Source organism: Callospermophilus lateralis, chromosome 13 (assembly GCF_048772815.1).
Source record: "Callospermophilus lateralis isolate mCalLat2 chromosome 13, mCalLat2.hap1, whole genome shotgun sequence".
Classification (NCBI taxonomy): Eukaryota; Metazoa; Chordata; class Mammalia; order Rodentia; family Sciuridae; genus Callospermophilus; species Callospermophilus lateralis.
This window is the reverse complement of record NC_135317.1, coordinates 79,579,766-79,594,271: the sequence shown is the minus strand read 5'-3', so window position 1 is coordinate 79,594,271 and position 14,506 is coordinate 79,579,766. Positions and strand designations below refer to the sequence as shown.

The 14,506-nt window shown below is 50.4% G+C and overlaps 1 protein-coding gene across 1 annotated transcript in view; it reads left to right on the top strand.

Moving 5' to 3' along the window:
* Positions 1–14,506, top strand: part of Lgr6 (leucine rich repeat containing G protein-coupled receptor 6) — a 118,955-nt gene that overhangs the window by 91,423 nt on the left and 13,026 nt on the right. Inside the window, exons 7-15 of the mRNA XM_076832282.1 lie at positions 5,614–5,682; positions 6,769–6,840; positions 7,068–7,139; positions 8,173–8,241; positions 9,443–9,514; positions 10,672–10,737; positions 11,932–12,003; positions 12,383–12,454; positions 14,065–14,190. Coding sequence (XP_076688397.1) covers positions 5,614–5,682; positions 6,769–6,840; positions 7,068–7,139; positions 8,173–8,241; positions 9,443–9,514; positions 10,672–10,737; positions 11,932–12,003; positions 12,383–12,454; positions 14,065–14,190 — 690 coding nt within the window. The remainder of the gene's footprint in view (positions 1–5,613; positions 5,683–6,768; positions 6,841–7,067; positions 7,140–8,172; positions 8,242–9,442; positions 9,515–10,671; positions 10,738–11,931; positions 12,004–12,382; positions 12,455–14,064; positions 14,191–14,506) is intronic.

Here is a 14,506-nt window from a genome sequence, read left to right as displayed (position 1 = left end):
GCACCATTTCAGACCACACTCTTGGTGTGAATCTAGTCACATGGCCCCACCTACTGCAAGGAAGCCTGAGAAATATGCCCTAGCTACATTCCTGCCTATTCCTCCTGGTATGACAGGATAATGCTAGTAAGAACTTTCTGTGATGGTGGAAATGTTCTAGATCTGTGCTGCTAATATGATAGAAGTATAGATAGCCACATACTGCTATTGAACACTTTGGCTAGTAAAACTGAAAACTGGTTTTAAAATTTTATTTACTTGTAATTAACTTAAATAGTTACATATGCTTGTGAGTATGGTATTGCACAGTGCAGTTATAGAGGAGACAGAGGATAACCAGGGATGGTGGTACACATGTGTAATCCCAGTGAGTCTGGAGGCTGAGGCAGGAGGATCACAAGTTTGAGACCAGCCTTAGCAACTTAGTGAGACTCTGTCTCAAAATAAAAAATAAAAAGGGCTGGGGACATAGCTCAATGGTAGAATGTCCCTGGATTCAATGCCCAGTCCAGTATGGGTTTAAAAAAAAAAAAAAGGAAAAAAGGGAGACGGGGAAGGATTTTGGCAGACAGCCATTATTAGTTGTCTGTGAGTGATTGGTTTACTATGTCTCACTTTCCTCAACTGTAAATGGGTATAATGGAGTATCTGCCTCTTACAGCGGTTGTGAGGATTGAGAGGGATCATCTATCCACAGTACTTAGCAGTCAGCACATAGTCAATGATCAACCAATGTTATTCCGGGATGGCCTAAAAGCAGAGGCACTTGATAGGAGTGTATACAGCAGTCCAGGGGAGAGAGCCCTCCAGCTTGACCCAACCCTTCCTGAAATCCAGCCCTGCCACCAAGACCTGGTTCAATTGTAACATCTCCATGAAGCCCTCCTGGTCTTCCCAGGTGTGTGTGATTGCCACAGTCTCTGGAGGTCCTGAGGCTTTGTATTTCTTCCCAGACCTACCACATCCTACCAAGAGAGCTCATCTTCTGCATTTCTAGATAGGAGTCATTTTTAACCCATCTCTCTACCTTCCACTTTACCCAGTGGAACTCATGGTGTATTTTGGGACATTTGGCAACAAGTGTAATGAGTTGAACTCATCAGGGGCAGAGAGAGTTGCAAAGACATGTTCCTTGGACAATCAGCAAATGAAGCAGGGCTTTGGCAATTCCCCAGGTCACTGGAGCTATGTAGACATCCCCATGAGAAATTTCAGGCCACCTCACTGCTGTAGTTTGTACCAATGTCCCTTTGACATTGGTACAATTTTTCTTCTCCTACATTTCTCTACAAAAATAGCCTTCTAGTTCACAAGCCCTTAGCCATCTGTCTTTTCCCACTGTCGGTTAGTCTACTCCTGGCAAAATTCCTGACCAGAAACTGCCAAGGAGGGCTGGAACCACTCAATTTGGCTGCCTGGACATGGGTCCAGTGAACTGTAGAAGGACTCAATGATAGCAAAGTCACATGGAACCCATACAATCGTCTCTGTGGCTCTGGGAAAGCCTGCCAGTGTCACTCAGGACTATCTGGTGCTATTTTGACAGTATCAAGGATGTATCCTCATGTACCCTTGAGGATGCACCTTCTTTTTAGAGTTCACCAGTGTTCTTTACAAATCTAATTATTTAGAGCTTTTCAATTAGTGACTCAACATATATTTGTTGAGTTCCTGCTCCGTGCCTGGTATTATTCTGGTGATTAGAATATGAAACACACAAAGTTCATGTGTTCAAGGTGCTTTCATTCTGATTGAGTGGGAAGAAAGTAAATGTCAGGTGGCCATAGGCTTTATGAAGGCAAAGAAAACAGGCTGTCTCCTTATCTATTGATATATAACAAATCACTGCAAAACTTAGTGGCTTAAAACAACACCTTATTATTTCTCTTGAATCTGTGGCTCAGCAGGGCTCCACCAGGTGGTTCTTCTGCTGGAAACTCCCCGTCTCTGGTCTCACGCAGAAGGCTGTGTCCTTTGGAGGTTCACAGAGGGCTAGTGGGGTCCAAGAGAATGTTTATGAAGTGCCCCCCAAAAGCTCCTGTGTTGATTCAGGAATGTTCAGAGGTAAAATGATGACATCACGAGAGCTGTAACCTCATCAGTTCATTCCTAGTTTGAAGGGACTAACTGGGTGGCAATTGTAGGCAGGTGGGGCATGGCTGGAGGAGATGGGTTCATGGGGGCTTGCCTTGAAAGGGTTCATCTGCCCCGTGGCCCCTTCCTCCTTCACTTTCTCTGCTTCTTGGGTGCCAAGAATGGAGACCATATTCTTCCACCACGCCCCGCCACCATGATGTTCTGCCTCATCTTGGGTCCAGAGAAATGGGCTCAGCAGACTGTAGAACTAACCCTCTGAAACTGTGAGCTCAAAGTAAACTTTTCTTCCTCTAAGTTGTTCTTCTCAGATATTTTGGCCACAGTGACAAAAAGCTGAAAACAGAGACAAGCTCACTCACATGTCTGGGGCCTGGCTGCTGGCCATGGCCTGGTCCTCTCTCTCCGCATGGCTCTCGCCATGCAAGAATCCAACCTGGATTTCATTGTGTGGTGGTGGGAGCATTTCAAGATTGAGGCTCTTGTGACTTAGGACCAGGTCACACCGTCTCACTTCCACCTCATTCTGTCAGTGAATGCCATTCACAAGACCAGTCCAGTCTTCAGGTAGATGCCACCTTTTGATAGAAATAGGCATAAAGGAAAGGAATAGCAAGTAACAGAAGTGTTATTTGAAATAAAATGGTCAAAAAAGGCCTCTTTGATGAAGCAGAATTTCAACAGAGATCTGAGTGGAGTGAGGAGTAAGTCATACAAATATCTGGATGGAAAGCATTCTAGGCAGATGGAAAAACTAGTTAAGGTTCTGGGGCAGAATAATTTCGGTCAGGGGGTAGTACTGGGGATTGAACCCAGGAACACTTTACCACTAAGCTACATCCCCAGACCTTTTTATTTTTTATTTTGAGACAGGGTCTTGCTATGTTGCTAAATTGCTAAGGCTGGCCTTGAATTTGTGATTCTCCTGCCTCAGCCTCTCGAGTCACTGGGATTAAAAGTATGTACCACCACACCCATCCAGAATAATATAATTCTTTGCAATTGAGAAAACAATTCAATAGCAAGGCTTTTTGTGTGTGTGCACATGTATGGTGGTGGGGGTTAAACACAGGACCTCATGCATGCTAGGCAAACATTTTACCATCAAGCCATATCTCCAGCTCTATATTAAGGCTCTTAAATGGAGATATGTCCATGTTACTTATGGAAAATACAGTTCTCATGTGACTGGAAAATTCCTAATGCAGCTGAGCCAAGATAAAAGAAAACACTTTATTTTAATTTATTTTATTTTTGGTACCAGGGATTGAACTCAGGGCACTTAACCACTGAGCCACATCCCCAGCCCTTTTTATTTTTTATTTTGAGACAGGTTCTCACTAGGTTGCTTAGGGCCTCACTAAATTGCTGAGGCTGGCTTTAAACTCATGATCCTCCTGCCTCAGTCTCCCAAGCTACTGGGATTGCAGGTACCGCTATGCCTGGCACAGGACACCTGATTTTAAAACACTGAGATGTGAATTTAAGAGTAAAAAATGCTCATCTCCTTCATCTTTGCTGCCTCCGCCGTCCTCGGTTCTCCTGATCTGATGGTCCAGACATCTTTTGCAGCCTCTGGTAGAAATCCAGGAACCCCAGAGTTTGAATAGTACCCCCTGCTTCCAACCCCAGTACCTCCGGTTTCAGTCTAAGTGCTTTGCACATGACCTAACCTCAGCTGGACCCCAGCCTTGCCTTTGCACAGCCTGTGAGAGCGTCTCTGGAAGCTTATCTACATTTGACACATGGGAGGCGAGGGTGTCTGGTTTGCTAAAGGAGGGAGCAGAGCAGAGTAGAAGGGGTTTTATGCTGTAATTACCCAGGATCACCAGGGCAGTCTGAGGGTAATCAGGTAATTAGTGTGGGTATGGAGGGGGACAATTATCTAGCTCTCTGGCTGCCAGACGCTTGTCACTGCTCCTCTGGCCCTTGGGCTGGGTTCCTGGCTCTACCTGTGGACTATTAAGTGTAATGGCCCTGTCATGCAGAGGAGCCTGCCATTATCTCTATGTTAACATGATATTTATCACAAAACCCTGCCAAGTCACTCTATAATTAAAGGACCTCCACATGGTTCCCCTGCCCTGGCACCAATCAGCCATTAACGTTGTAAGGAAAGGGGCAGCTTTAAAAGGCTGAGAAGATGGGCTCAGGTCCCCTTGAGAGGCTCCAGAGGGACATTCGAACTGACCCTCCATATATATACCATTGCCAAGCCTGGAACTGTGCAAGTCAGGACTTCAGAGGCATCAAGATCCCAAATCAGGCACATTTCCACATGGGGCTGAGCAAAGCTCCTGCCTGTGGGGGCTGCTTCTGTTTGTCATGAGCGGTTCTAAATCTTTTCTGATAAAAATAAAATTTTCCCTGTGCCTCTCCCATCTCTCCTGCCTTTCTGCCCTGTCCACCACCCCACAAGGCATCAACACAGAGGCCCCTTGAAAGAGTGAAAGGAACAAAGCCAGGATCACGTAGGGTCAATATTTGGCTCCTGTTGCCTAAAGAATGCTTTCATGAGCCTCTTTATACAGGGCTATAGATTTTTCTGTGGGACAAATTCCTAGACTGACATCCTGAGTATGGATCATCTTTTAATTTGAAAAACATGTTGGTAAATTGTTTCTAAAAAAAAAAATTGCACACGTTTGAATTCCCACTTATAGTTTAAGAGAAAGCTTATTTCCCCACATCCTTGCCAACTTGGGTTGCCACCCCTTTTAAGAACTACCGTCATTGTTTTCTGATTATGCATGTGATATGTATTCATTGTAGAAAAAGAAATGAAAAAGGGTTAGAGAAAATAAAGAATAGCTGTTATTATGCAAAGATTTAAAAACACTGTTCATTTTGGTAGAAGACAACAACAGAGACTATGGCCAAAGTAGTCACCTGAGAAACTTTCTGGAATCAAGAAAGGAGCAATGTGTTGAAGATCACCCCATTCGCTGGGCACACCTTTAAATCCCAGCTACTCTGGAGGTTGAGGAGGATCACAAGTTCAAGACCAGCCTTTGCAAACTTAGCAAGTCCCTTTCCCCCATTTCAAAATGAATGAATGAATAAATAAATAAAAGAAAAAGGTTTGTGGTGCACCTCAATGGTGGAGCGCCACTGGGTTCAATCCCCAATAACACACACACACACACACACACACACACACACACACACACATCACCCCATTTCTCCTGCCACCTCCCCTCATATCTCCAAAGTCTTGAGATACTTTCCGCAGCTCATGGAGACTATTCTGAGAAGGTGGTTCCAGGTATCCACACCCCTGAAGTGTGTCCCTGACTCCAAATGGTTCTGCTGCCAGGAAGGCTCCAAGCCTGAGGATTCGTGGAGTAAGAACGGAGTGCAAACATTCCAAAAATATGTTTCCAGACATTGGCAGCTTTATCCAACAGATTGGAAAACCCATCTCTCTGGTCAACCCCAGAGCCAAGTTTCCATTTCTCTGGGACCCTGACATGCCCTGTTAAGCCTCTGTGCTAATGATGGCTCTGCTTTCCGTTCCAGAGATCTGAATTATAACGAGCTGCAGGAGTTCCCCGTGGCCATCCGGACTTTGGGCAGACTACAGGAACTGTAAGCTCCTCTGCTGGTTTCAGCGGGTGTCTCCTTCCAAGGGCAGGGGTTGCAGCCAGCCGGGGCCTTGCTCACACCCTCGCCTCCTCACCTCCCCTGGTCCTTATTAAATCTGTGGCCACTGGCCCTGCTGATTCCCAGCATAGCTCTAAGCGGTCACAGGCCTCCTTAGCTTGGCTTTGAGCATCTCCTGGGGGTGTGTCATCAGCCTAAGTAGCCCTGGGTCCTTCCAGCCTGGGAAGACACATGGCATGAGCCACCTCCTATGTAGCCTGGGCCTGGCACTGTCCCTGCCTTGGTTGGGATGTGTCCAGAGACAAACAAGGAGAGGCACCGGGAGGGGGGTGCATTTACAGGGTTGCTACTCATCACCTTGTCTCTAAGAGGACTGAGAAATTCCCTCTGGTTCCCACAGTCACACTTCATTATTCTATCTGAGCATTCACTGAGCGCCCATCGGGCCCAGAGCTGCACTTCATGCTAAACAGTGTTCTTCCCAACTAACCAAACCCATAGTTCCTGGCTTCCAAACCCCAGACCCTCAGCTGGGTGCCTCATTCCTCACCACCCCATGATGCTGTGCCTGGTCATTCAACCCCTGACTCTGTCCCTTGTCCCTCCCACTGCTACAGGCGCTTCTATATTTCCTCATTTTAGGGCACTGAGGCCAAGTCAGCCTCCATTCGAGAGACATCCCCTGCCCTGGCTTTCTGCATCCCTGTTTTCCTTCCACAGCCCCTTGGCTTCCTCTGTGGGGACTCACCAGAGCTCCTGACATAAGTGATCCAGGAGAGGGCTCCCCTTTGGGACAGTACTCAGCGTCTTGGCCTTGGCATGCTCTCATGGGCTTCCAGAGGCCTGCGGCTTGGGACTCCACCCCTCACTCTCCTCCCACCATCAGGGGAAAGGATGGTTGTGCTGTTGAACCAAGAAAATTTACAGGCAGGATTTGAACCCGGGGCCTCCGGGCTGATGTCTCTTTGGTCACGCAGTCTATTTAATCGTCAGGAAGCCCTAGGGAGTCCCATTTTCTCCCTCTCCATACTTTTCCCCAAGTCCTCACTGCTCCCGGGCGCTGTCTTCCAGGGGGTTCCACAACAATAACATCAAGGCTATCCCTGAAAAGGCCTTCATGGGCAACCCTCTGCTGCAGACAATGTGAGTACTGCCTCTCTGGCTCTGGGTGCTGAGAGTGTTGGTGCAGGGGGAGGACAGAGGCGGGGAGGGCGAGGGCCGTTCTTAGAAAGCAGCAGGGGAGCAGGACTAGGGGAGGGCTCGCCTTCTTCTTTGTCCCTTTCCTGGGAGGAGAAGGTAGCAGAGGTCACCCTTGGTCCCCGCTGAAAGGGGTAGAAACTGAATTAGGTGCTTGGGTCTTTTTCTTCCAGACACTTTTATGATAACCCAATCCAGTTTGTGGGAAGGTCAGCATTCCAGTACCTGCCTAAACTGCACACGCTGTAAGTTGGCCTGAAGGCTGCCGCAGCCAGGGCCTCTCCCACCCTCACTCCTTCTTGCTCTTTCCTGCCTTTGGCCTGCAGATCTCTCACCTGCAAGGCACAGTCCTACTGGGAGACATGCTCCTCAGGGCTGTAGGCCTCCAGGTCATTTGCCCTATTTCCATATCTAGCTGGACTTAATGGTCTCCCTTCTCTTCCATGACCCATGGCTTCTTTCCATTTTATAGAAGGAATGTGGGTCTCACAGGTACTGACTGGGCATGAGCCCCCAACCCTTAACTTCTGATCCTGGGCCCATTGCTGCCTCCTCAGGGTCTTTGATGAATTTTTTTGGTGCACTTGTGTGCAGGAAAAGGTGGACAGGGAGACCCAGCAGTCTAAAGCAGCCTAAGAACCAACAGATTCAAATAAAGCCACAACAGATGGCAGGAGAGGGGAGACCCTTTCTCAGGGTCTATAAGAAACAAACTCCAAGAGCCAAAGACTTTTCTAGAAGCACTCAAGAGGTTGCCTTTTAAATGGAGGCAACTACCTGTGGATTTTTGCTGTTGCTTTGTTGTAAGGTGAGGCTTAAGTGCTGAAATTGATCAGCTCAATCTGGGCTGAGGTGGGCTGAGCCAATTTTAGAAAAATGATTGGCTGGGTTCATACCTGTAATTCCAGCGACTCAGGAGGCTGAGGCAGGAGAACCGCAAGTTCCAGGTCAGCCTGGGCAACTTAGTAAGATCCTGTCTAATAATAATAATAATAATAAGCTGGGGATGTAGCCTTAGTGGTAGAGCACTTGTCAAATATGTATGGGTTCAATCCTCAGCACCACCAAAAAAATAGCGAGGGGCAAGAAAATGGCCAGTTGGACCCTGCTAAGTATGGTTCAGTCAGGGCCAGACAGGCTGATTTGAGGGAGGCTGGGGGAAAGATGACATTTTCCCAAGAGGTAGAGTCTCTGAATGAGGAGAAGACTGAGGGTTGAGATTCCCCAAAGCTGAGGCGCCCTGACTCACCCCTTAGCACTTGTCGTCTCTGTTTCCAGGTCCCTGAATGGCGCCACGGACATCCAGGAGTTCCCGGACCTCAAAGGCACCAGCAGCCTGGAGGTCCTGTGAGTGGATCCTCTCTCCTCCTCCTCCTGCTCTGCCTCCCCAGCTTCACTCCCAGGAGTTCTTGCCTGCCTCCTGACCCTGGAGGGCAGGGTCCCTGGCCTGCCTCTGCTCCTGGTGCTGTCCAGGGTCTGTGGCCATCTCTATGTGCACTGCCTCCAGGCCAGGCAGGGGTGGCAGGATGGGGCTGAGGCGGCTGGTTTTCCCTGACTTCAGAGGTTCTAATCCCAGGCCCTGGGTGCAGAGGACTCCGGACCCAGAGCAGAGTTGTGAAAACCCACCTCCTGTGTCTTTCTGAGGCTTGATTCTAACAAAGACTTTCTCAGATCGCCCATGATTACATTCTGTGGTGTGGGGAAGGGGTGTCAGTGCATAGTAGGCCCTCCGAACCATTTAAATGAATGAATGAAACAATCAGGCAAACACCCAGGGTGATTGTTAGAAAGTGAACTCCCCGCCCCACATCACACAGCTTATTCATGACATTTGGGGACTGGAATGCTTCTCTGTGTCTCCATTGTCTTCCCCCTAGATTCGCTGGCATGTGGGAATTTTTTCACGAGGGAAATAATAGTTCCCCAAGGATGACCTTGGCCTTGGATCTTTACTGGGACACCCTGTGCCCAAGCCAAGCCCATTCTCCAATCTGTCTCCACTACCCTCTCCACCCTGGCCCCTGGGTCCTTCCCTCTTTCTCATCTCTTCTCCCTCCCATAAGGCACAGGGAGGAAACTCTATGCTTCATTCCCAGGGTTCGACTAGAACTTTTTCCTCTCTATTCCCTGCCATGGCCATTTTTCTTCTCTGAAGCCTCTAGAGCACATAAGATTTAGTCCCTGTCCTACAGGCTTAGTTGCTGGAGACCATTATGATGACCAGGAAGGGGATCAGATGGGGTGGGTGGGTGGGGCTGAGCCTGCAGGGACTGCCTGTCAAGCAGAGCCCTTGGGCTGGGTCTCTCTCTCTCCCCCTCTCCACTTCCCACCCCTAGTTCCTCCAGGCCTGGAGGAGTTTGGCACTCAGATGCCACGGCCTGCTCCTTTCTGTCCCTGGAGCCCCGTACCCGCCCTGTCTCTCCCACCACTTCTTTCTTTTGTCAGCTCTGTCCTCCCACAACAATATCAGGTCCAGAGCTGGAGAACCACGGCTGGGAATGGCAGGGCCCTGGGCCTGGTGCCAGCTCTGTCTCTGTTCTCCCTGCAGGACCCTGACCCGCGCAGGCATCCGGCTGCTCCCACCGGAAATGTGCCAGCAACTGCCCAGGCTCCGAGTCCTGTGAGTGGCTCACAAGCATTCCACGGTCTTGGCATCATGCACCTTCCCCCCCTGTCCCAGCAAAGGCCTCCCCTGCTTCTTTCTGTCCCACTGGGTCATATCTTTCTGGAGAGGGGGGCAGCTTAGGTTCCTTCTGAGAACCTGCCCCAGAGAGCCTGGGTTGTCCTGTTGTTCAGTATAAAAACGATGGTTTTTGGAGTCAGACCTGGGTTGTTTGAGGCCCAGCTTGGCCCCTCATTAGCTGCATTAATTGGAGTCACCCTTTAATTTCTCTGAACTGCAATCTTTTATCTGTAAAAGGAGTACAGTTGTAAGCATTGAAAAATATGTGTTAAGTACCTAGCATACCATAGGTGCTCAATAAAAGGCATCGTTACTCTAATTTATACAAGAAAGTTCATTCCTTTGGGGACTGTGAAGATATCTAAGTGACCTATAAAGTAAGTCAAGGTTGTGTTTTTTTTTTCCCCTCTCTCTTTTTTGGCTCCAACTTAAATCTGAGACTCCTCACCAGGGTACATAGACCCACAGCTCAGGAAGGGTATGCTGACACACAGGTGTCCTGAGATGTGAGTTCCAGAGTCAGTCTTGCCACTCTCCAGTGGTGTGGCCCTGGACAGATTCCGTTCTAAGGTTCTGGGCCTCATGTTCCTCATCTGGTAGGTGAAGGCACTAAGCCAGCTGTTCCCTTAGGGCCCCAACTCTGATCTTCCCTACAGACACCATAAACAGTGGCTTTAGGTGCCATGGACGTCAGTTGGCACAGACAGGTTTGCTCAGTGGTGCCCAGGTTCCCTTTGGCTGTCTCTGTGTCCTGCTTCCCACTCAGCCTCTCTCCTCAGGTCCTCTCTCCACAGCCCTCTCCCCTCCTGCTCCACTTCCCCAGGACGCCTCCAGGGTCCTTCTGGTGGATATGGCTGCCCTACTGAGAAAAATACCAATGAGGTATTTATAAGCCCAGTGAGGACCGGGGCTCAGCAAGGGGACATGAAGAGAGGTCTAACTGAGGAGGCTGGTATCCTCAACTACAGTGTTCCTATAGGGTCCCTATGACCTTCGACTACTTGACAAGAAAGCCCAGCCCTGGCTAGAGCTCCTTCTCCTGCCCTCACATAGCCACTGCTTTGCCCCAGCCCTGGCCTTTCTCTCTTCCCCAGGGAGCTGTCTCACAATCAAATTGAGGAGCTGCCCAGTCTGCGCAGGTGTGAGAAGTTGGAGGAAATGTGAGTTTGGGGGCTGAGGGAGACAAAGGCAAGCCAGACTTGGCAGGTCTGAGGGGAGGATCAGCAAGGGGCGAATCAGGCTCAGAATTTTCTCCCTTCTCTGAGTTTGTTGAACAAAAGCATTAGGGCTGAGAGCCTGGAAGAGGACTGGATATGGCCCCTAGGACTCACAGCAGATGACAGACCCAGGAGCTGGAACCCTAAAGGAGTCTCAAGGTGGCTCCTTATGAGTCAACAGCAACATAGAAATGCAGCAGAGGATGAGGGCCGGGGCTTTGGCTCAGTAATGAAACGCTTGCCTAGCATGTGTGAGGCCTGGGTTCAATCCCCAGCACTGGGGAAAATAAAAAAAAAAAAAAAAAAGAAAAGAAAAAAGAAGAAGCTAGAAAGAAAAACTCAGAAGTGATAAGGAACAAGGCCACATTAGGGCCTAGTGGGCTGGATGTGGGAAAGGTTCAGAGGAGCTAGAAGCACCCTGCATTTTGGAGTGTGCACACTCATTTCCACATGCCCATAAACACACACACACACACACACACACACACACACACACACACTCTCCAATACCCCCCCCCACCAATTCAAGTTTCACAAGGAAAAACATCACTTTAAAAAATTCTCTAAGCCCTATTCACCCAGCTCCTGTTTTCTCAAACTAATATGGCATCCTAGGCCTCTGTGTATCTATATTTTGTAGGGCACTTCTTTGTAGGGCCCGGCTAGAAAATGTGTAAGGGTCTGTCCTGTTTGTCTGTGGCTCTTTGACATTGCTGAGGCCCAAGATCCATCTCACCAGTTTAGTGAGCTCTGCTTCCTGGCTCAGGCCAGTCTGTTGGGCTGTCCAAGGACTGGGCGGTGCTCTGCCGCTGGGCTGGGATCTGGAGGACCCATGGCAGTGGGGGAGTGAGGGGCAGTTCAGCTGGGCCGGGAGCCAGGCCCGGTGGGAACATTGGAAGCTGACTCCCTTTTGGGCCACAGGGATGGTTTTGTGGCTTTGTCTCCTGACCCACTTACCCAAGGCAACCGGATCCCCTTGTGCTCCCTTTAATTCTGGTGACATCCGCGGGCTGGGCCCTTTCTTCCTGTGCCAGGAGAAGTGGGGGGCTCTTCTTTCTTCTTCCCAGTGCTCAGGGGGCGTGGATCAGAGCCAGAGTCTGAGCCCAGAGGCTCATCCAACCTCTCTTGCTGCCCTAGCGGCCTCCAACACAACCGCATCTGGGAAATCGGAGCTGACACCTTCAGCCAGCTGAGCTCCTTACAAGCCTTGTGAGTACCTGCAGCACCCAGGGGTGGGCCCTGGAGGAGCCAATACCAGGCTCATACCCATAGCACATGTGACCAGTGTCCACATATGTGACATGCACAGACTTCCTGTTCCACCGCCCCTACCCCCAGCACACACAGAGGACAAGAAGTACTTCCCCCTACAGACGGTACTCAGGGGCCATGTGGCTCTAGAGCCAAGCTGCTATGTCCCTGTTTCTGATGCCACAACCAGGCTGGGAACTGGACAGCAGCAGGTATCTTCCCCCAAAGGCTAAGGTCACTGCAACTGGAGGGAGGTCAGATGGGAGGAAGAGCCCAGATGGGAACAATGAGAACTCCACATGCCACCAGCCTCTCCTAACACACTCTTTGTCCACAGGGACCTAAGCTGGAATGCCATCAGATCCATCCACCCAGAAGCCTTCTCAACGCTGCACTCCCTGGTCAAGCTGTAAGTGCCCACTCACTCTCCTCTAGGAAGCTAGGGACCAATTGGAACTGTGGGATGTCCAGTGAGGGTAGGAGAACCACCCCTGATCAGGAACATGCATTAAAGTTTGACCACACATGCCAGGGAGACGGGCTCCAGCCTAATCAATCATTCTGACAGTTGGTTTGACACACTGTGGGGCCTGATAAACAGAATCCACCTCTGGCAAGCTCCAGAACATCATCTGCTAATGTTCTGCAACATTTTGGCAGCCTCAGTCCTCCCCCTGTCCCCCTGTCCCATCCCCCACTCCACCCCCAGCCTTTCGATGCTCTACATGCACCAATAAAGGGGGTGTATGGGCCTGGAATTCTTCAACGCAAGAGGATGGTGGCTGTTGGCGGACCCAGGGTCTCAGAGAGCTCAGGGGTCCTGCTTGACATTACTCTAAAGGCTGCCATTCTGCAGAACAGCCGGGGACCAGAGGTTCGCTAATTTATATAGAATGTAAATAGGGATCTTGTAGGTTTGGCCACGTGGCCTTTATTTCAGGGGCTGCCACACGCTGTGGTACAGGTTATTGGCTGCACCAGGGATCCTACTGATCTCCTACCTCCCTGTCTTCCAAGTCGAGTGTCCCAAAGGCAGGCCAGCCCCAGGGGGTCCTTTTCTAATAACACAGAGACTCCTTTGGGCTAGCTCCAGCCCCAGCTGCAGAGCCCCAGGCCCTCATGTCACAGGTGACATCTCCAAGGTCCAGGGGGAGAGGCTCAGAGCCGAGGACAGAGCCCAGGACTCCCAGGCTGCAGTTTCTCCCCAGGCTGCGCCTCTCTGGGCTCTGGGCTGTGACCTTGCAAAACTCTCACCTCCGTCTTCCCTCTCCTGTTTGCTGTAATCCTGCCAGATAGGTAGGACAGATATTTTTATCCTTTGAAAGATGAGGACATTGGAACTCAGGCAGATTTGTGACTCCCTTTGGTTACCCAAGGAGTTGGTGACAGTGCCAGGTTTCCTGCCTTCCAGTCCAGGGCTATTTCCACCACGCACCGTCTGTGGTGGTGGTGTTTGCTTTGGAGCCTCGGCTTCCTCTAATGCGTCTCCAGTGGAGGACCATGTACGTCCTCAGCTCTGGCTCCAGAAGGCACCGAAGGGCGGGATGGATGACCCAATCCCTACGGTAGCCAGATGCCCAGCTCTGTCCTATCCCCAACTCTGGCCTCTGTAGCATCAGAATAGCAGAGGAAAGAAAGGAGGAGGAAGCCAACCGCAGACAGGTCCCCTAGGGGGACGGGCAGGGATTCCTGGATGGGAATCAGACCTGGATACAGGATCTGTGTCTGAGGGGCTCTGTTACCTCTAAATTGGGACAGCTTGGCATTAAGTGGTACATTGCTGGCACTTGGTGTTTGTTGAACGACCGAATGAATGAATACGTTGTGGATGGTGCCTCTGGCAACTCTTGACCACACTCCTCCCCGGTGTGTAATGCCGTCTTCTCTCTGTGCTCATCTTCTGTCCTTTGCTCCTCTCCTCTTGCTTCCATCCCAGGCACACTGGCCACACCCTCTGCACAGCCCTGCCCCCTCAGCAATCCCACTGACTGCCAATAACCCTGCCATCCACTGTCCTAGGGACCTGACAGACAACCAGCTGACCACACTGCCCCTGGCTGGGCTTGGGGGCCTGATGCATCTGAAGCTCAAAGGGAACCTGGCTCTGTCTCAGGCCTTCTCCAAGGACAGTTTCCCAAGACTGAGGTGAGGGCCTGGCTTTTCCCCCCACATCTGGGTATGTTTGCCTGGGGTCTGCTGGAGGCCAGGGAGGGACAGGGAGAAAGCCATGGGACCTCACCCCAAGAAGAGCCTAGTGGCTTGGAGTGTATCTGAGACTGCATGGGAAGGCTCCCTGGGCCTCCTGGGAGTCTGGTCTCATACATGCCTCCTCTACCTCTTCATCTCTTTCTAGCATTTTCCCCACCCCAAGTACCACTCCTGGGGAACACTGGAACGTACGAGGGTGGTAGTAAGTTGGGTTGAAGGCCCCTGGACCTCCTCACTCTGTGCCTGGTTCCAC